Source organism: Pseudocercospora fijiensis, assembly GCF_000340215.1.
Source record: "Pseudocercospora fijiensis CIRAD86 unplaced genomic scaffold MYCFIscaffold_1, whole genome shotgun sequence".
In the NCBI taxonomy this organism is placed as follows: Eukaryota; Fungi; Ascomycota; class Dothideomycetes; order Mycosphaerellales; family Mycosphaerellaceae; genus Pseudocercospora; species Pseudocercospora fijiensis.
The window spans coordinates 7527913-7549653 of NW_006921532.1; the positions used below are offsets into that span (position 1 = coordinate 7527913).

The 21741-nt window shown below is 42.1% G+C and overlaps 5 protein-coding genes across 5 annotated transcripts; 2 read left to right on the forward strand and 3 right to left on the reverse strand.

Annotated features, from left to right (window-relative positions):
- Positions 1–153: 153 nt before the first annotated feature.
- MYCFIDRAFT_185345 (uncharacterized protein) lies at positions 154–3059 on the forward strand (the record flags this gene model as incomplete). The annotated part of the gene is made up of 7 exons (XM_007923521.1): positions 154–198; positions 264–405; positions 481–776; positions 827–889; positions 946–1235; positions 1289–1865; positions 3051–3059. 7 exons carry the CDS (start codon positions 154–156, stop codon positions 3057–3059), a joined length of 1422 nt encoding a protein of 473 aa, XP_007921712.1.
- A 4432-nt stretch (positions 3060–7491) lies between these two features.
- On the reverse strand, positions 7492–7784 carry MYCFIDRAFT_170404 (uncharacterized protein; the record flags this gene model as incomplete). The annotated part of the gene is made up of 3 exons (XM_007923522.1): positions 7492–7588; positions 7641–7720; positions 7749–7784. 3 exons carry the CDS (start codon positions 7782–7784, stop codon positions 7492–7494), a joined length of 213 nt encoding a protein of 70 aa, XP_007921713.1.
- A 27-nt stretch (positions 7785–7811) lies between these two features.
- Positions 7812–8200, reverse strand: MYCFIDRAFT_170405 (uncharacterized protein; the record flags this gene model as incomplete). The annotated part of the gene is made up of 3 exons (XM_007923523.1): positions 7812–7857; positions 7897–8127; positions 8151–8200. 3 exons carry the CDS (start codon positions 8198–8200, stop codon positions 7812–7814), a joined length of 327 nt encoding a protein of 108 aa, XP_007921714.1.
- A 1664-nt stretch (positions 8201–9864) lies between these two features.
- MYCFIDRAFT_213424 (glycoside hydrolase family 16 protein) lies at positions 9865–11002 on the forward strand (the record flags this gene model as incomplete). The annotated part of the gene is made up of 1 exon (XM_007923524.1): positions 9865–11002. One exon carries the CDS (start codon positions 9865–9867, stop codon positions 10870–10872), a length of 1008 nt encoding a protein of 335 aa, XP_007921715.1. The 3' UTR covers positions 10873–11002.
- Positions 11003–11040: 38 nt separating this feature from the next.
- MYCFIDRAFT_126498 (glycosyltransferase family 2 protein) lies at positions 11041–13206 on the reverse strand (the record flags this gene model as incomplete). Its single annotated transcript, XM_007923525.1, has 3 exons — positions 11041–12527; positions 12582–12739; positions 12809–13206. The coding sequence occupies 3 exons, from the start codon at positions 13204–13206 to the stop codon at positions 11041–11043; spliced, it is 2043 nt and encodes a 680-aa protein (XP_007921716.1).
- Between the last annotated feature and the right edge of the window lie 8535 nt (positions 13207–21741).

Genomic DNA, 21741 nt, shown 5'->3' on the forward strand with positions numbered 1-21741 from the left:
CCACTTCCTGTGTCTTGGGGCACACCTATGCGGCTGAAAACGACCACGACCTGCTGACGGAGGCACATCAGTCAAGCATTTGCATTGCAGAGGTTGTAAGAGAGTCGCCACGATTCCGCACTCCAGGACGACCTCACACATCCTGGAACGACCATGGCCTTGACGCTACTGATCACCATAATAGTTGCCTTCGTCTCGGTAGGTCTACGTTGCTTCAACCCACTGCGGAATCATTGATAAAGTACCGCTGACTTTGGAAACAGTGGAAGACATATACTGCCTTAACCAACCCATTGCGACATTTGCCGGGACCATGGATCTCGAAGTGGACCAACTTGCGGTTCCAATGGGCCGTAATGACTGGCGAGCGAGCAAGCTACGAGCACGCGCTCCATCAGCGCTATGGTATAGCGAATACAAAGGACTAATGAATCAAAGTCTAAATCTAAACAGGTCCTGTGGTGCGGATCGGACTTGGAGAAGTGTCGTTGGCATCTATCTCTGCAGCCAAGATCGTGTACCAGATTGGCAGTCCATACCACAAACCTACTTGGTACGGGACTGCGACAGGATTTGGCGACATGGCTCTCTTCACTATTCGAGATCCTAAAGCTCATGGAGTTCGACGAAGACTCCTTGCACACAATTATTCGGAGAATTGGATTAAGCAGATGGAACCGTATATTTCTGAGAAGACGCGAGTCGCAGCGAAGAAGATGGTCGCTGACTTGGATGCGAGAGGATATACAGATGTCAAGAAGTGGTTTACTTTCATGGTAGGCAAGGAAATCCGACGATCTCGGAAGGACGCTGATCAAGTCTCCAGGCCACCGATATTGTCTCTGAGGCGGCGTTTGGAGAGAGCTTTGATACTCTGCAGAGTGGAGAAGTCAGCGCATTTAAGTCTTCGATTGTAAGTATCTTGCTAATCATAATGTTCGCCAGAAAACACAGTACATCATTGACCTGGAGAATGATGGCCTGCGTGGCTTCATTCGAGCTGAGTTGCCGCTGCTCAACAAACTGGTCGCCTATCTGATGTTTGGCTCTGCGAACGAGGTATCGGCCGGCTTGGAGAGGATGAAAAACTATGCTGAAGATCGTATCTCTCGATACTTCGAAGCGTATCGAGCTGACCCTGATCACGTCAAGCCAACTCTCATGAGCAAAGCCTTCTCTGCTGTCGAAGACGGAACACTTCCGAAAGTGGCCATTACATCAGATGCAATGACCAAGTAAGGAATGTCTGGGAACACATTGAATGCTTCTTACTGATGGATATGACCAGCATCGTTGCAGGCACCGATACGTCCGCTATTACAGCAACGTACGCTGCGTGGTATTTGTCCCAAGATCCCGATCTGGAAAACGCCTTGACGGAGGAAGTTGCAATGCTCCCGCAACACTTCACCGAAGAGAATCTCATCAAGCTTCCGCTGCTCAACGGCGTAATAACGGAAACGCTTCGTATCCGTCCACCAGTTGGCCAAGGACTCCCACGCATAGTGCCAGACGGGGGCGCCGATTTCGAAGGTCACTTCGTTCCAGGAGGCACTACGGTCGCCATTCCGGCGTACGCAATGCATCATCTTCCACAGATCTGGCGAGACGCGGACAAGTTTGATCCTTCGCGATGGAATGATGCGACGAAGGATATGCAGAGCGCGTTTTTGCCATTCGGAGGAGGTAGTCGTGTGTGCATCGGGCAGCACTTTGCGATGCTCGAGATGAGACACGCTTTGGCGAGCTTCTACAGGACTTTCAGCCAGGGTATGAGGCCCGCGTGGGTGGACGGGTTCACGGCGGATGACATGAAGCCTGTGTCTTTCTTTGTCACGGCTCCGAAGGGGCAGCGATGCTTGCTTGCGAAGAGGCAACGGTGCTGAGTGGAACAGGTTTGAAACACCCAGAGCCGGGAAGTGATCAAGTCATGTCGGTTGGCCTCTAGGACGCACGCAATGCAATAGCATACCTGGCCTGCCCTCGCTATACCAGCCCAACGCGAGGATCGCAAGCATCTTGACGTTGGATACGATGTTGAACTGCGACTTGTCAATACGTACACTCAAAGATATGGTTTCAGTTGGATATGAACTCACAGTAAGTGCAGATGTTCGCCCGATGATCATGAATCGGGACAGGTTGAGGAAGCTGGCCACAATGCCTCCTCCGAAGAGGAACATAAGGGTCTGGGCTGGGATGGTGGCTGGAAAGCATCAGCCTGGTTTTCTTATGCGAGGAGATCGTCACAGACTTGCAAAAGTCCGGGAAGACGTCGAATGCATACGAGACTGGAATCAACAGTCGCACACTGATTCAGTAGCAGCTGAGGCGCATCAACCTCCAAATCTTCCATCTTCTTGCACTTGGAGTGTGTGTCCAGGTGTCAGGGTCCATCACGTGCCTAATGCCTGAGGCTGCAACTGACGCACTTTATCTTTGGACTTTCCGTAGATAGTCCTTCTTCTGAATACATTAGTTACATCAAGTGGTTATAAGCCCCCTGCGTTTCTAACGCATTCTATACGTTTTTCTAATAGTTAATCCGACTACTATATAGATAGCGCTCGTTACTAAAAAATTGCGCTAATACTATTATCGTCGCCGCCGTCCTCGAGGGTTCTAGTAGGTGCTAGTCCGACTCGAGTTATTAGTGTTAGCTGTCCGCTATACTAGAATATAGGCGCGCCTATCGGCTGCCCCTTAAAACAAGTCTATAGTCTCTATCTATATTATCGCCGTCGCTATCTATAATAGCTCCTTCTATAACCTCTAGCGCTTATATAAGCAACGTTCCTAAGCTAAAGAATAAGGAGAATTACCTATTATAGTCGTACGCCGCTAAAGGCGCCCTTAAAGGTATATTAGTCTAGCGCTATATATAAGGTACCTACTAGCGACCCCTTTCTAAGGCCTCTAGTAAGTCTTCTAAGGAGTTTAAAGACTACTAAGATAAATAGGACTCTAAAGATTAAACAGCACGTACCTAGATCTTTGCTAATTATATTAGTAACATTTAATAATTACTGCTTAGTCTGTCTATATCCTAGGAAGTATAAGACTTCCTTAAGAAGAAATACACTAGTAAAGGTAGGTCTACTAAATTTATACTCTTCTAGGACTATATTACCCTTCGCTATAATAGCAAGGACGTTAAGAAGTTCTATAACGAATATAAGAAGAAGCTCGGTGCCTTAAAGGATACTAAATTAGCTATTAGTTAATACTAGGCTATCTATATGTTTATTATATAAATCGCACTATTCTACGAGGCTTTCGTATAGATGCGACGTAAGCAGATACGCGCCTTAGAATACACTATTAACGACAGTACCCTTAACAATATTATTAGCGCGTTGCTTAATAAGAATGTAGCTTAATTAAACTAGGCCTAATATAATAGTTTCTTCGGTCTCTAGCGCTAGCAACTATAAGGTAATAGCAATAGCAATAGTCGAGGTAACTCGAACCGTAGCGGTCGTAGTAGCCGCGGAAACAATAACAACGGTCGAGGCCGCGGTAGAAGCAACTAGAATAGTTATTAGTCTAACTATAAGAAGTGCGTCTATTATTAGGGATTATACCCTTCTAACTGCTACTATACTAAGTACCCTTACCTAAAGGAGGAAGACCGACTTCGTCGCGAGAAGCAGAAGGCTAAGAAGAAGCAATAACAGGCGTTAACTGCTTAGTAGCAATAGCAACTACTATCTAGTTAGAATAGTACTTAGGGACTATATACGGCTAATGCTACTCTAGGGGTGTTATTAGACCTAAGCTACAATTACGCCTTTATAGCTACGGTTACTATAAGCGACCTAGTTTCTACGGCTCTTACTGCTAGCACTTGTACTACTAATTAGGTTGTCGACTTAGGTACTAGTATATATATAGTTAACGACCCTTTATTGCTTATTAAATATAAAGGCTATTATATTCCTGTCCGGTTTAGTAGCAATACGAAGCACGCTACGATAGTCGGAATGGCTTAGACTAAGGTAGTTAATAAGCGTAGTGTAAGCAGTATAAAGTTGTCTAATATACTATATGTGCTAGGTCTAGTAGCTAACCTTCTGTCTACTAAGAAGCTTGCCGATAAGGGCTGTTTCTATCGGAATGATAAGCGAGTGCTATTTACTGTTATTAACGGCTCTAAGGTTACTATTACTTAGATATACCGCAAGAATAGTCTCCCCTATCTATATATATCAACCTCTAGTCCGGATAGCTAGGTTGTTACGCTTCTATCGAAGAAGGGGGTACTAATAGGTACGATAGAAGAATAGCATCTACGATATAGCTATATTTATTACCGTAAGCTGTTACGAATAGAAGCTAAGGGTTAGATTATTATTACTAGTAACAAGAATAAGAGTGGCTTCCGAAACTGTATCGCTTGTCGTATAGCAACGTTATATAAGGAATATAACCGACTGCTACGACTACGACTATCTACTATTTACTATATTGTCTATGTAGATGTAGTTACTATTACTAACCCTAGTCTACTATAAGAACGCTACTTCACGTTGTTTATATACGCCAAATTAGGCTATCGACACGAATATACTAGCTTACTAAAGTTAGGGGCTATAGTAGTAATTAAAGATTATCGTATATACGTCCGTATATAAACTAGCTATTCGATCCTAATCTACCGCCTCGATAGAGGGGGTAAATATAGCGGAAATTAGCTATTAAGCTAGGCTCGTAATTAGGGCATTATACTATAGGTTATAGCACCTTATTCTTCTACTTAGAATAGCCTAGCTAAGGTTAGTAACTACATCGTATATACGACCGCTCGGAAGATAATGCTCTATGCGAATTTGCTAAAGGCTCTATAGCCGTATATAGTCGCTACTATAACACAGGTTCTTAATATTACTCCTAGAACCTTAGAAGGCCTTAGTCCCTATACTATTATAGCTAGGGAGCTTAATTAGTCTCGGAAGCAGCTACGCCTTTAATACCTTCGAGCCTATAGCTATACTACTATTGTCTACGACTATAGTATAGCTCGTAGTAAGAAGTTTAACGCTCGTAGAAGGCTTAGCAAACTAGTTGGTTATGCGAAGGACTTAGTAGACTCTAGCAAATATATAATCTACTTGTCTAACGAATACAAGGTTGTTGCCTCGAAGGATGTCTAGTTTATTAAGTTAGGGGACAACAAGTTATCGCTTCTAGAGAGTATAAACCTATACGCCAATCCTAATAACCTAGCTAAGAACGAGTTTGTTATACTCGAGTCCGTTATACCGGCTCTGTTTAATTCTACAAGCAATAAGGCACCGTCGCTATAGGAAGCCGCTAGTATAGTCTAGCAGCTTCTAGTCTAATAGGAAGATGCTCTAGAAGAACTAGCTTAGGAGGTTGCTAATAAAGTCGCTAATCTATTGCCGCTCGAGGATAACCTACCGACTATTCAACCTCTAAGTAATAAAGATAGCTTCTAGTTAGCCGAGGAAGAACTAGCGTACGATCCTTACGCTAAGAAGGGCGAGCTAGGCTAGTTGCCTAAGTTTAAGCGACCTGCTAAGGCTGTTAGTAGTCGTTCTATACGTGAGATACGAAGCAACAAGAGCGCTCGTAAACTGCTACGTAGTTATCTAGCCGATATAGGCGCTCTCTATCGCAAAGAGCGCCGCACCCTTGCTAATATGCCGATAGCCTATATTAAGGGCTTTATAGCCGCCTGCTATATTGCTAAACAGAAGCCTAACGATACTATTCTAATTCCGAAGAGCTTTAAGGCCGCTAAGGAGTCGTAGTACTAGCTATAATAGAAGGAGGCCTATAAGGCTAAATACAAGTTATTAATAGATAACTATATATAGGTATATGTTTCTCGACTAGAAGTACCTAGAGGTCGTAAGGTTGTCCGTAGCCGATAGGTGTTTACTATTAAGCGTAACGCTAATAGTAAGGTAAGCCGGTTTAAGGCTCGATAGGTCGTCCGTAGGTTTATATAGGTTAAAGGACAAGACTATAATAAGACCTATACGGCTATAGCTAAGCTGTCTACGCTGCGAGCACTGTTTGGCCTAATTGCTTATTACGACCTAGAGGCTAAGCAATACGACATTCTAACGGCCTTCCTTAATGCACTTATCGGTAATAAGTATAAGATCTACGTCGAACAACTATACGGCTTTAAGGACCGTAGTAGAAAGGGCATAGTTTGCCTATTGCTAAAGGTACTATATAGTCTAAAGCAGTTACTAATGCTATAGTACGAAGAGCTTCGAAAGTACCTAAAGAGCCTAGACTTCGTGCCGATAGTAGCTAATGTATATGTGTTTAAACACATTGTTAGCGGCTCTATTATTGTTATTTACGTAGATAATATAATTATTATCGCCTATACTCTATTAGCACTAGAGGCAGTAGCTTAGTTACTAAAGGACCGTTTTAATATACGAGAGCTAGGCGACCTGCACTACTATCTTAGTATGCGGATTATTCGTAACCGCGATTAGCGTACTATTTACGTCGTTTAAGATGCCTATTTAAATAGGCTTAGTAAGAAGTATAGTATATAGGGCCGGGTAGCTCCTACTATACTAATAGTACCTCGATACGTTAAGATATCGATTTAGCGTGCACCTAAGGGCTATACTGCTAGCGCTGCCTTTAAGACTTAGTATTAAGAAGGAGTTAGTAAAGCACTATAGCTAGCGATAATTACTCGGCCTAATGCTTGCTATACTATAGGCCTATTGTTACGATATATTTCTAACCCGACTAAGGAACACTATGCCGCACTTCTTTAGCTTATTAAGTACCTAGTTAGCACTCTAAGCCGTAGTCTATGTTTCTAAGGTATATAGAGTAAGGATAAGCTTAATCTAGCGGATTACTATAATGCCTTATAGGCTAACGATCTAGTTACTCGCCGCTCTATAGGCGGCTTCTACTTTATACTCGCTAGTAGACCGCTACTATACAAGTTAGGACGCTAGACCTTAGTTACTTTATCGTCTATAGAAGCTAAGTATATTTAGTTAATAACTAGCGCTAAGGAAGCCGTTGCTTTAGCTCGGTTACTATAAGAGATTAGTTATAAGGGCACTATTAAGCCTGTTACGCTCTACGAGGACAATTAGTCCGCTATCGCTATTACTAAGTCTACTATTAATAGCCGTACAAAGTATATAGATGCTCGTATCTACTATATTCGAGAGAAGATTGCTAATAGTACTATTATCGTCTAATAGGTTAGTATATACGATTAGATAGCCGATAGCTTTACTAAGCCGCTTAATAGGATTAAGTACGGCCGCTTTGTTAAACAACTAAACCTAGTAGATTATAAGGCCGCTATTAAGAGCGCTATAAAACTAGCTACTAAATACTAAGAAAAAAGGGCCTTTGTTTGCTTTGTCTGTTTAACCTAAGAGTAGTCTAGTTTGTTTACCTGTTTCTGCTTACCTAATACCCCTGTTTGCTTTGCTAACTGAATGGCTATTGTGTTTGGTTTGCTTTATTCTATGGCGATATGCACGTGCTGAGGGGGTAACTTGGAGTGTATGTCCAGGTGTCAGGGTCCATTACGTGCCTGATGCCTGAGGCTGCAACTGACGCACTTCATCTTTGGACTTTCCGTAGATAGTCCTTCTTCTGAATACATCAGTTACATCAAGTCTTGCCAATCCAGATCTGATAGCATGCTGTCGTCGTGAAGGCCGCACATGCGATGACAGTACCAAACAGATTGCTCTTGAAAGATTGCACACTAAGCAGACCAACCCACACACAGGTGACCAGAACCGCAATGCCATCGGCACAAGACGGCCGGTGGGTGCAGATCACATAACATAATCATGGTTCATACCACCTCTTCCTGACACCATCCTTCGTCAATTTCTCGAGGCTCGGTCTGGTCCAGTGAACCTTCCGGCATAGACGGCCATCGCCACGGGCAAGGGTAGCTGTCGTTCGGCTTCAGAAGAGGGATCAGAAAGCACTTCAAGATGAACCAAGATAACACCGCGCAGACAGCACTCGCCTGCGTAGACGCTTTTGAATCTTGACGCCCAGCTCGATGAGAACTGAAGCGAAGTGGTATTGTGGATCAATGGACTCGTCACATAGGAATCAGTGAGATCGGCCCCCGGAGGCAGGCTGACTGGCACGCACGCTTCCACTTGCTCTTGTACTGTAAGTCCGGAGTGATGAGGTGGGAATATTGCGACATTTGTGGAAAAGATGTGCGTTAGACAAGCATTGCATCGACTACATGTACGAGCCACTACGAAGTGAAGAAAGATGCCGAGATTCTAGAATATAGCGGGCGGTCTCCCAGCCTCCCTGGACTAGGATTACGGCCGGGGGTTAAGAAGTCGGATATATCGGTCCGCTTATCTTTCTCCCTAGTTTCTCGGATTGTGCGTTGCTCCTAACTCTTTAAATAGTCTAAAGCTCTTTATAATAAATTATAGCTAGAACGACGCTATAGTAGATTTCTAAAAATCGGATTTACTATTTATAGCTAGATAGTAAACTTAGTATAGCTATTATATAGGCCTAAATCTATAGAGTTATTTTAAAGACAATATGCTATAGTAATATTTCTTCGCTATTCTTATATAAGTATAATAAGCTAGAAATTATATTTATAAAATAGGAGTACGTTATATTACTTATAAATAGGGAATATAGTATACTTTTATAATATTTTATAAGAGTAGTATTTGAAAAGTAAAAGAACCCTAAAAAGAGGCTTTCTTTATATAGGTGCTTTCTTATTATATTTTTTTAAAAATTTTTAGTCCTATAGAAAAAGAACTTAAAAATAGTTTTTTATATATAGTAGAGTTACTAAAATATCTTCTATATAGTATATCTCGCTATTGTAATGTAAGATATCGGAAGGAACTTTAAAATAGCTTATAAATACCTTATAGGAGTAGCGATAGGGACGGAAGCTACGGACACAACTGGCTAGCGAGCTGCGACTAGCAGCGAGCGATCCACGACTAACAGATCCACGACCGACCGCTCTACGAGCATCCTATCCACGACCGACCGATCTACGAGCATCCGATCCACGACCGACCGACCGGCCTACGACCAGCGAGCGAGCCACGGCTAGCGACATGACCAAGCTGGCTGTTCGAGCGACCGGCGACATAACCTAGCTGGCTGTTTAAGCGACCGGCGACACGACCAAGGTAGCTGTTCGAGCGACCAGCGACATTGCCCACTGTAGCCAGCTGTTCGAGCGACTAGCAATACGACCTGGCGATACGACTGTTCGAGCGACTAGCTGATACGACCTGGCTGTTCGAGCGACCAGCTAATAATACGGCCAGCTGGCTACTCGAGCGACCAGCGACACGACCTAGCGAGCTGTTCGAGCGACTAGCGACACCCCCTAGCTACTGCTATTCGAGCAACCTATTCGAGCGACCTTTTGGTAGTTTCCGGGTGGCCCTCGGGCAACCCATATAGACCGGAATGGTCCTCAGGGTATCTTGTACCTTTACTTGGTCGAGTTTGAGCCGCCATAGAAGCACGACTCGTGAAAGTGTCGGCTTCTTAACCTAAGCTCTACTCCGGCCGAACCCTTCGCCCAATCGGACTCGATCGCTGCGCTTATCTCACTAAGCACGCTCTGTATAAGCGCTACACTACATTTGGTATGTTCTGTCGAACCGGACAAGGGCACTGCCAGGGTAGGAGTTGTTCTCACTTCACACCGAGCTTGGGCGAAGGGTGAAGTGACACTGACGAAACCCCGGATACAGACTTGTTATTGACCACGGAGGCGGTTAAAGGGATGAAAGCTCGGCAGTGGCGGAGGCTCCAAGTGTCCCGGAGTGCATTCTGGGCTGATCTTCCGTGCTAATGCACTCTCCAATGGCTACATTGAATGCAGATGATTGTGACTGTGGCTTCGTTGATTCGAAAGACCCTACACGAAGCATCTTTGCAAATCTGTTCGCGGTGAACTTCACGTCCGCCAAAGTTCAGCAACTGGAAGATCTTTTCATGCCTGCGAACTACGATGTGATCCAAGTCGTCGCGCCTTACACTCGGGACTACTCAGTCGACCAATTGCAGTATTCCAGTACTGGACTTGATCTCACCGTCTCGCCTTCCACCGATGGCAAAAACATACCTTGTGCACAGATCATTACCAAAGAGAAAGCGTTCTTCTATGGCTCGTATCGTGCGCGAATACGCGTTGCGACCGAGCCTGGGACAGTCGCAGCTTTCTACATCTACAAAAATGACAGCTCAGAAATTGACATCGAATATCTCAGCGCCTGGACAGAGCCGACATTACTGTACACCGTCAAGCCGCAGGTCTATTTACCAAGCGGCAACCCCGACGATAGCACGTACCAGCGGGAACGATGGTCAGGACTAGACGACGAATTCCGTGAAGAACCCCATGAGTGGTCCTGGACATGGCTTCCTGACATCGTCTATTTCGGCATCGATGCGAATTACCTGAAAAATATTACAGCCAATGTGCCCCAAGCACCTGGCCGCATCGCCCTCAGTCATTGGTCCAATGGTGATCCACACTACTCACTTGGACCCCCGAAACAGAACACCACGATCACGGTGTCCTTCCTTCAGGCGATTTACAACGACACGAGTATGCCTATCCTTCCTTGTGAGCGCAGCTCATCTGCATGTCTCATTGCCGATGGCGCAATTATGAGCAGCCTTGCCCCCAACATAACGTCTCAAGGAGGCCCCAGCGTAACGTCTCAAGGAGGTTCTGCGTCCAGTCCACCACCTGTAGTAACTCACATGAATGCTGGGTCTCGAACAAGCAATGGGGCTCTCGGATGGCTCCTGATGTGCTACATTTTTGTCCCGTGGCTGGGGTGGTGGCGCTCAACATTCGCCTGAGATACCTTGTGTTGTGCATTCGGAATGATCGGGTTACACAGCGTCTGCCACGATTGCTACTGTATTTCGGGTCGGTTGCACGTAAACAGGGCTAAGGAAAGGCTAAAGATTTAATGAACGTTCATCGCACAAGCCAAGTTCTTCTACCACTCTACATCTGATTGCTCGTCAAGGTAATATGAAGACTCTTGGCAGCACTTCAATGCTCTCTCTAGAATCCATCATCGATACTGCCGGCGTCATCTCGGAATCGACACTCTCAGAACTCACTTTGGTGGACGTATGCGCAGGCAATGGCTTCTCTGGAAGTTTTCGCTCGTCCATGGTTTCGACGTCAGCACTTTTTACTTTTCTTGTCCTGCTCCACCGAATTATCTTGAGTGTCGCTATCCAATTGGGATTCCAGTACAGGGAGATGCTTGCCAGGACCGCTGTGACGCCGATCAAGAAGAAGAGTGCGTTGCCCAAGATCTTGTACATGAAGAAACCTATTCCGACAAAGATAGCCAAATACCAGACGACGAGATGGCCAACGTGGAATGAGCGCTGGAGGAAGGATTGTCCTCGCTTCCTTTCAGCGGAAGACCGCGCGGAAGTGCCCCATCCGGTCTTGTTCATGGTTAATAATGCCCAGAGCTTCGAGGGCAGGAGGCCAAAGAAGTAGATGAAGCCGTAGCACGCGAACAGTAGCAGCCAGGGATCCCAGCAGATGAATAATGCCACGAGAGATTTGAGGAGAGCAATGCCGAACATGGTAGCAAGCCATATCAAGGCTCGCCACTTATTTTCATCCGATGCATCGAAGATGAGGTGGAAAGCTGTCGCGACTAGGATGAAAGGATAGAGTGCTTGTATGGTCATCTCGACAAGCATCCATGCACTTTGATATGCGAAACTCGCTGGGAACCAGAAGGCTTCTCGGAAGAATGACTTGCTCCACCTCGTCTGCTGGGCAACCCAGCGCACGAAGGTTGTAGGGGATTCGGTGTCGCACCACGTGCGGTGAGTGTAGCGCGTCTTGAGGCCGTGAGCCAGTAGCTGATTTGTCAAGTGACGATCATCTCCAAACGTTGTTCGCTTGTTACCAAACGTCTGAAGATTCCAAGGTCCCAGAATGGTCTCGAGATCGAAGGTGCGGTACATGCTCATTGGGCCAGACAGGCAACCGACGCATCGCCATGTTGATTGACAAGCTCGCTCAATGTTGAAAGCAAACCAATATCGCGCAGCGCAAAGTCTTGTGAGAAGGCCTTCGGCGCGATTCCAGATCTTGACATCTGCCGTCACGCCGCCGATGTCTGGAGCAGAGCGCAAGAGTGCTAGCATTTCATCGAGAGCGTTGTCCTGCACCAAAGTATCCGAGTCGGTCGTGAAAACGGCGTCTCGTGTACGTACAGCGTACATGCTCATCGCAAAAGCCGTGAACATCGCCGTGCGTTTGTGTCCATGTGGTTGGCTGAAACAAACAGCATCGAGCTTTTCAATGCCCCATCTGCAATTCCATTCGACCACTTGATCGACCACGGCCTGTCTGGCAAGAGAGAGTGCTCGCGCATGGCCCGGTCGACCTTTGCCGGCGAGATAATGCCAGAACTTGACCACCCGCGATCGAGTGTCATGAGGTACGTTGTCGAAATAGACATCGCGATGCAAGTCTGATAGCAAGACGGGAAGGTCGATGAGTGGTGCATTGTACGATCGGAACTCACTGACGAAGGCCTCCGCCATGGCCAGATCAGGCTCATCGTTGCCGTCTACGACTCCGATGATGCATTTGGGCGCAAGGGTTTGCATCTGCAAACTTCGCAGGCAGTGCCGCCAGGCTCGCTCGTCTTCGCGGTAGCCGACCACAGCTATAGATACCTCGCTGCCAGGATTCATGATGGACGGTGAGATACCCATGGCTCCTTTCTCGCATTCGATAGTGGCATCGGACCTGCGATCCCTTTCCCTCAGTCGAGTAGCAATCCGGTTGACATCGAAGCGATTGGAGACTGCGCAGACGACTTGAACGAAGTATTCGGAAAGAAGAACCGTTCCGTAAAGGCCGATAGAAGTGATCCCAAGATCGAAGACCTGAAGACCGATTGCGTAGCCGGCAATCAATGCGCCAATTAGTCCGAATGCCAGCACCAGATTAAAAGTGGCCTTGAAGGGGTTGAGCTTCAAGAGTGGTCGCTGTGGGATGTCGAAGAAGCTCTCAGACTGGAACACTGTGTGGTGTCGAGCCTGGTCGGAGCCTTGTGCTGTGTCGTCCGTATCAAACTCGGTTTCTAGCCATTGGCTGTTCTTGGCTACACTTTGATTGGGGGAGACCTCATCACCCAGGGGCATGGATACGTCAAGCTGAGAGCTTCCAGCACTCGTGGACGGCGAAATGCTTAACCACGACGTAACATGATCAAATCTTGTTGTCGGTGCTGAATATATCCATTCTTGATCATGGGCGCCAGATTCTATTGATGCGGACGATTTCGAGCAACGAACGGCTCTATTCCCACGCAAGGTCCCAGAATTGTCGAAGAGAGACATTCTAGCCTGCCTTGAACAAGGCTGACCCGAAGAGATGTATCCCCTTAACAAAGTCCTGGGTTACGTCCGACGAACTGAAGTAGAGGCTGCGTACGGCTTAAATCTGATGGTTCCGTGCAATCAGATCACTCACTCTAGTCGACATCCCAGTTGCGCCGACTAACGCCCCGAGCGGACGCGGACGAATTTTGACAGGGGACAAGCAGCTGTCCCCGATCGTCTGAGCAGAGCACTGTCAAACGAGTGATTTGCATGAAATGGCTCCAAGTGATTGGGGAGTAGGAGATGGTCGAGGAACATCGATAGAGTACTCTACATCCATCCAGGCGCCGCCCCGCTTTGTAGGCTTGCACACGCCGTCTACCTTCTACTACATACCGTATACCACCTTCTAAGCGACACGGTCTCAACGGCAGGTAAATAAATGGGCAAGAAATGGGCAAGCGAAGGCCGCTGCATGTATGTAACACATGCAGGGCCCCGCTGGCACCGGTTTGTGCGTGCTCTGCACACTCCGATAGGAGGGCGAGTAGGTCCGGCGCCGTTGCAGTGGTAGGTGAATGAAGGACCTGCGTAAGCACTTCTGGGGCTCTGCCCCCGTCGAAGGGCACTTTCTTCCTTATCTGCCTCTAGTACGGAAAATGGACCTCTTTAGAGGACCTCTTTGGTCCTTTAGAGGCCTTCTTTAGGTATAGCATTCCGCAGTTGCTAGGATATAGGTAGTAGTGCAAAGTGCCTAGGAAGAATCCTATATACTTTAGTATATCTAGCTTAGGCTCTAGTAAGTCTTCTGTAGTTACTAGAATACACTAAACAATAATACTAAGCACCTAGGAAGAATCCTATATACTTTAATATATCTAACTTAAACTCTAAGAAGTCTAGTCCCTAAGTTCTACTAAATAAAAAATCTAGAAATCTAAAACTACTAGGTATATATAGCAGGTCTACCTAATATATAGGATAACCTAAGAGGGCTATATTGCTATAAGTTCTAGTCTATATAGATTACCTATAGGCTAGAAGTTAGGGCCTAGGCCTACGTAATACGTAGCCTTATATAATAAATAGCAATTTGCTAGTAAATTTAATAAAGATTATCTCTATTAGCTTTAGGTACCTAAATACGCTTAATAATATAAAGATACTAGTAAAAATTAATATATAGATATTAAAAGTCTAAGAACTTTACTTTCTATACTTTAAAATATTTTATTACCTAATTTTATAGCTATTATAAGAGCGTAAAGTTAACTAAAACTATAAATACTTTTTTTCTCTAAAAGTTAACCTAATAGTAAGTAAATATTATAAATATTGCTAATTTTATATAGTAAACTAGAGTTTAGGTACTTAGTTTAGTATATAGAACTAATAGAAATAAAGTAATAAGTATAATCTATAAAGAAATCTTTAAAATATAGCAGGATTAACTAAGAGTATTAAAGTACTAGACGGCTATATAATATTCTTTAGCTAGTTATATTCTATAGCTATTAAATTCTAGTACTAAGCCTATCCTTACCTAGTAGGTTTTAATAAATAATACTATATTCGTCTACTATTACGAGCAATCTATTAGTAATATAATATAAAAGTAGTATTTTAAATACGAGCATTTTATAACTTTTATAGTAACCTATAGAACTATATTACTATTATAAATCAAATCCCTACTAATAAATAATCTTTATACTAATTTTTAGCTAAATATATCAAGGATCTAAGAAGATATCCTAAATCTAAGATCGCTCGAAAGTGCGTTACGGGACTGTGCGTTACGAGGGCCTACCTTCTCCCCGGAGCGAGGAATTTTCCTCGAATAGCTAGGTCTTCGCTCGAATGGCTACGTCGCTCGAATGGCTACGTCGCTCGAATGGCTACGTCGCTCGAATGGCTACGTCGCTCGAATGGCTACGTCGCTCGAATGGCTACGTCGCTCGAATGGCTACGTCGCTCGAATGGCTACGTCGCTCGAATGGCTACGTCGCTCGAATAGCCACGTCGCCTAAACAGCTACGTTGTCGCCCGAATAGCTACGTTGTCGCCCGAAGAGCTCGAGCTAGGTCGTCGCTCGAATAGCTAGGTTGTCGCTCGAATAGCTAGGTCAGCTAGGTCGTAGCTCGGTCGCTTATCGTAGCTCGAAGAGCTAGAGCAAGGTCGTCACGCGAATAGCCAGGTAAGCTAGGCCTTGGCTCCGGTCGCTGGTCGCGGATCGGTAGTCGTGGATCGGTCGCTAGTCGTGGCTCTGGTTGCTGGTCGTGGCTCTGGTTGCTGGTGTCGTCCATCGGTCGCTAGTCGTGGCTCTGGTTCCTGGTCACTCCGGTTGTTAGTGGTGGCTCCGGTTGCTGGTGGTGGCTCCGGTCGCTGGTGGTGGCTCCGGTCGCTGGTGGTGGCTCCGGTCGCTGGTGGTGGCTCCGGGCGCCGGTGGTGACTCCGGTCGCTGGTAGTGCTCCTGTCGCTAGTCGTGGATCGGTAGTCGTGGATCGGTCGCTAGTCGCAGCAGTAATCTGTCGGTAGTTGGATCAGTGGGTAGTAGGCGCGACTGTTCCAGTATCTCGTCCTCGTCCGGTACTATAGAAATCCGCAATCCGATAGCGGAGGACGGAGGACGTCTAAGATAGTATAGTTAGTAATTTCGCAGATAAACACGCAAAGCCTCCTCTCTACTAAGATAGCTTCCACTACTATTACTACTATTAGTATTTAGTATCTAGTTAGTAAATTTATTTATACCTAGCTCTTTAATAGTTAAAAGCGCTAGTTTAAAACGTTAGGTATGTTTTAAAAAATTACTAATAGTATAATAAGGATTTAGGTATCTAGCTTTTATATAGTAGTATATTATAGCTAGTCTATATACTAGCTTTTATAGCTTATTCTTTTATTTAAAATAATTAAAATAACTTAAAAGTAATACATTATAGATATATATAATATACTTTATATATTTTAATTATATATAGAGAGTACTTTAAGTCTTAGAGCGCTAAACATTTATATAGTAAGGTTTATAAAGAAAGCAATAGTATAACTAATATATTAATTAATAAGTAGAATACTAGAGAAGATAAATTTAGTAAAGTAAATAAGATTAATAGAATTAGTAAAATAAGAATTACTAAAATTACTAAAATTACTACAATTACTAAAATTACTAAAATTACTAAAATTACTAAAATTACTAAAATTACTAAAATTACTAAAATTACTAAAATTACTAACTAAAATTAATAAAACTAATAAAACTAATAAGCCTTATATTTAGTATATCTTAGGTAACTGCGGGGGGTTTTACGCAGTATTATATACCTTCGAGGGTCGGTATTATAAGTATTTATAAGAACGGAAGGATAGTAGCGAGAGCTGTATTATAGCGGGATAAGGTGTTATTCTTATATATATCTACCGCTATATTGTAATCGTAGTCGTATATATATACTAACACATATACAGCATAGCACAAAAAGAAAATAGGGTATACGCCTATACTAAGCTAGGTTACTCTACTATATCTTCCCTTTTAGACTAAGAAGTCTACTCTTAGACTAATGTTTTTTCTACCTCCCGGACTAAGAAGTCTAAAAAAGGAATAAGAACCGATCTAGTCATACTATAAAGGTATTATAGCTAGCTAGCTACTACACCTTCTACTTACTTCTTTCTACTACGAGCTATCGCTCTATCTTAATTTCCTCTACGACCTTACCTACCTTAGTTTCTACTACGACCCTACTAGTTAAACTAATTAATAAGAGCCTAGGTTTATATAGCTTTAGCTCGTATATCTTAACGAGTCTATCGCTTATTCGGGTTAGTAGCAGAGGGCATAGGCTATTTCGAAGACAATAGCTAAGGCGGTTACTTCTTAGAAGTACTAAGCTACTAGGAGTTAATATTTAGGAGTACTCTACTAGGAGTACTCTACTAGGAGTACTCTACTAGGAGTAGAGAACTTCGAGGCGTAGGTAGTAGGTCTTAGCGTTAAGCGGCGAGATACAATATACTATCGTTACTATAGGGACAATCCGTAGTAATATTTACGAGGAAGTTCGTAACGCTAGTACAATCTTCGGTCGTAGAATTATACTTAGCGTATTTAAATATTAATCTAGAACAATATTGCTAATCTACTACCTATTAGTAGTACTATAATCCTATCCTTTCCGTTAATATAGACGTCTTGTCTAGCGTACAAATCTAGGAAGAAGCTATTACTAAGCCCGAGATCTTTAAGGGCTATATATACTAGTATCTACGTCTCGCTATCTATACTAGGATCGACTCGTCGTAGCTAAGAGTCCTATAGCGCTTTAAACCGATAAATACTAAACGTACGTACTAAAGACTAATATACTAGCTTTATAGGTCGCCGTATATATTCTATAGCTCGTTAACGTTATCCTTATTCTTTGCTTTAGGCATAAGCCTTCTATTAGGATATAGAAATATCTCGTACGTACCTCGACCTAAGTATCTACAATCTTGCCTACTTACGGCGTATCGTCGTATCCCTCTTTCTTTAGCCTTACGTACTACTACGATTTAGAATTCTTCTTATAAAAGTCCCTCTCTTCTACGCTCCTAGTAAATTCCGAGATCTCGACAAATGCGCTTCTATTAATACTAGACCCGATCGAGTTACTAAAGCGACTTGCTTGTTCCGTAAAGTCTATTAAGTAGTATTAGCTAGTAACCGGCCCTATACCTATAGGCTAGTTACTAAGCCTTAAGCCTATAAAAGAGGCCTCCTTCTATAGCGTAGATAGATTATTAACCTCGTATAGTATACTATTCCTATTACAATTCTATAGTACCTATATTATAGGGCTCTAGTTACTAGCCTAAACGCTAAGTTTGCTATCCTATCTTACTAAGTATAGCTGCCTATATTGCTATTAGTTATATTACCCTCGGTAACTTATACTATTAGTAGTAGTAGTAGTAGTAGTAGTAGTAGTAGTAGTAGTAGTATTAGTTTCTGTCCTTTAGTAGGTAGTTATTACGGGTTTAGATTGCGCGGTAGCGCGAGTACTATACTTTTTTAGAAGGTTAAGAATACTAAGAACCCGGGTTTGTAATCCTCGTAGATCTCGAAGATTAGACTTCTTTATACCTTTTAGTACGATAATGCCTATATAAGGTCTTACCGCTAGTAAATCTAGCCTCTTACGATATCTATAAGAAGGGTATATTAGCAGGTAGATAGGGTAGTAGTAGGTATAAGTAGTATTCGATAAGAATCTAGAAGGAGAGAGAGGAAGGCAGGCAAGTTAGCCTAACGCTAAGCGCTAAGCCCTACCTAAGGTATCGAGACCCTAGCTTTACTCGGCCTAGTTATATACTAATTACGTATAGCCTCTTTAGCCCTAATATACGCTTCCCTTCTAAAGGCCGCGCCCTCGTAGCCTTTCTATATTCTAATCTCGATCTCTATTACTGCTAACTTAGTAAATCTAATAAGCTACTTAGCCGCGCTAAATTAAACACTTAACTACCTAATTATATAACTATATTAAACCTTACCTTCTAAACGTAATACAATGCTCAACTCTAACTGCACTATCCTTATATACAATAAAGTAATATATATCTATAAGAATTAAGGGCTATTCGCTAATTATAATACGAGCGCGTCTTCCCTACTATAATAGGTAGACGTACGAGGTATTATAGTACTGCCTCTGTTCTAAGTAATATTATTCGAGTTCTTTACGTCTACTCTAAAAGACCTAGCAATATTCGCTTCCGAGGGATTGTTCTTATTATTACGAGGGCTATTTATTTACTATCGTAGTTTCGCTAGCCCTAATTAGTTAGGTTTAGCAGCCTTTAATTGTTAATCTTCTAAAACACAGTTCGTCTAGTTTCTATAGGTAACGGCTATTATAAGCGTAGTAGTTAAGGTTCGCCTTACTTAAAGGGTTAGAAAGATCGAGAAGTAACCTATTATTTGCAAGATCGACCCTAGCTAGCTTAGCTCTATATTTTTGCCCTTAGTTAGTCTATTAACTAATTAGTCCTTAGGCGGCTCTCTCTCTTTTAACTAAACCCTCAATATAGTCGTTCTTTTAGCTTAGTTAGTATAGTAGGCTCTAGCCTTAGGCACGTAGTATAGGTAAGGTTGTTCCTATAGGTATAGTAATAATAGCAAGTAATATTAGCAATAGCGGCGCTAGCTATCTTAGCGCTAACTTTACCTTACTCCTAATTTCCTTCTTTAGCTAGTAATACTATTACTAATATAACCTCGTCGACCTTTAGTATATACGGGACGCTATTATTATTATTATTATTATTATTATTATTATTATTATTATTATTATTATTATTATTATTATTATTATTATTATTACTATTATTATTATTATTATTATTATTACTATTATTATTATTATTATTATTATTATTATTATTATTATTATTATTATTAGTATTATTATTATTATTATTATTATTATTATTATTATTATTATTATTATTATTATTATTATTATTATTATTATTATTATTATTATTATTATTATTATTATTATTATTATTATTAATATTATTATTATTATTATTATTATTATTATTATTATTATTATTATTATTATTATTATTATTATTATTATTATTATTATTATTATTATTATTATTATTATTATTATTATTATTATTAACGGAGGAAAAATGGCAGCGAACAATTAGAGACAAAGGGAAGACAGTTAAGAAGGAAGGGAGGACGAATAGAAAGCACTATATACTAGGGCAGAGGAGGTGCTAAAGGCGGAAGATAGAAGAACCCCTAAGAGGGTATATAGGATAATAATCTTAGAACTCCTTAGAGGACTAAAAGCAATCTACAACTAGGCAAGCTACGTAATTACAAAGGTAGCTAATATAGTCGTAGTAAGGATTACGAAGAAACAATAGGAGACAAGCCTAAACTACCGCACCTAGGCAGCAGTAGCTAGTTAGGAGGCGCTAAAACCCCCGAGGACAGTAGTTAGAGTCTATATTACGGACCTATAGGAGCAAAAGGAAATCTAAGGACTTATAGGGAAAGAGATCGTAGAAAGAATTGCAGTTAAAGAGGTAATTAGGGCTAGGAACGAAGGTAAAGGGATAATTAAGCTATTTATAGTATAAGAGCAGGACAAAAAGAAGCTAGAAATACAAAAAGAATAGACAACTAAGATAGGGAAAACAGTAAAGGTCTCCTAATAGCAATTTATAATTATAGCCTATAGTATAATAAGAAGCTTTAAGGAAGAATAGGATATTAAGAGCCTATAGAGACAAAACTAAGCTATATACCTAGGCCTAAAGATTACAAAAGTAGTATAGATTAAAAGGAAAATCGAAGAGACTAAGAAGCAGTCTTCCCTAATTATCTAGGTAGGGAGTATAGAGCAAGCTAACATAGTACTAGACTAGGGGTTGTTTTAGGACTTTAAAAGATTGGAAACAGAGATATATAGAAGCAACTATAGGATAATACAGTACTTTAAATATCAACACTATAGACACTTAGTAGCTAAGTGCATAAAGACAACTAATACCTGCTCCTATTATATAGAGGATTACTAGGTTAAAGAATGCAAAGCATATAAGGGAGAAGCAAGATATATATACTATACTAAAAGACACCCCTCTTAGGCGAAGGAATGCCTAGTAAGAATATAGGTAGCTAGGAAAGCAAAGGAAGCTAGAATTAACATACTAAAAAGATATACAACAAGCTAGGGCAGCTAGGTGCAGAAGCAACCTAGCTAAGTGCTATAAAAGAGGTCTAGGCAAGATAATAGGTTTACATTTAGGGCCTTACTAGTATAAGAGAGTTACTAGCAACTAGGGAGACTAAGATACCTTAATATTGTAGGAAAGGAAGCAGGGCAGATAAAGCTTAGTTAAATATTAGTCTAAAGTAAGGGAAGACTAAAGGAAAACCTATAGGGAAATGATATAGATAAAACCTAATAAACATTGCAACATTACTAAACATTATATAGTACAATATTAACAAGAGCAAAGACAAGGTATAGAGGAGCTTCCTTTAAGTACTAAACCTAAAAGAACATTACATTATTGCAATCTAAGAGCCCTAGCTCAACCTATACATAAAGAGACTAGTAACAGTTAAAGACCTAAGATACTACCTAATTATCTATAACTAGGGAGCCCTAAGGATATGTATCTATATTAGTAAGGAGATAGATATAGAAATCTAGCAGGCTATACTATAGGAGGATAGGGACCTAATATTAGTTTAAGTAGAGACATCCTAAGGTATACTCTAAGTCTACTATATATATAACCTACTACTAGACTTAAGAAGTAGTACCTAACTGA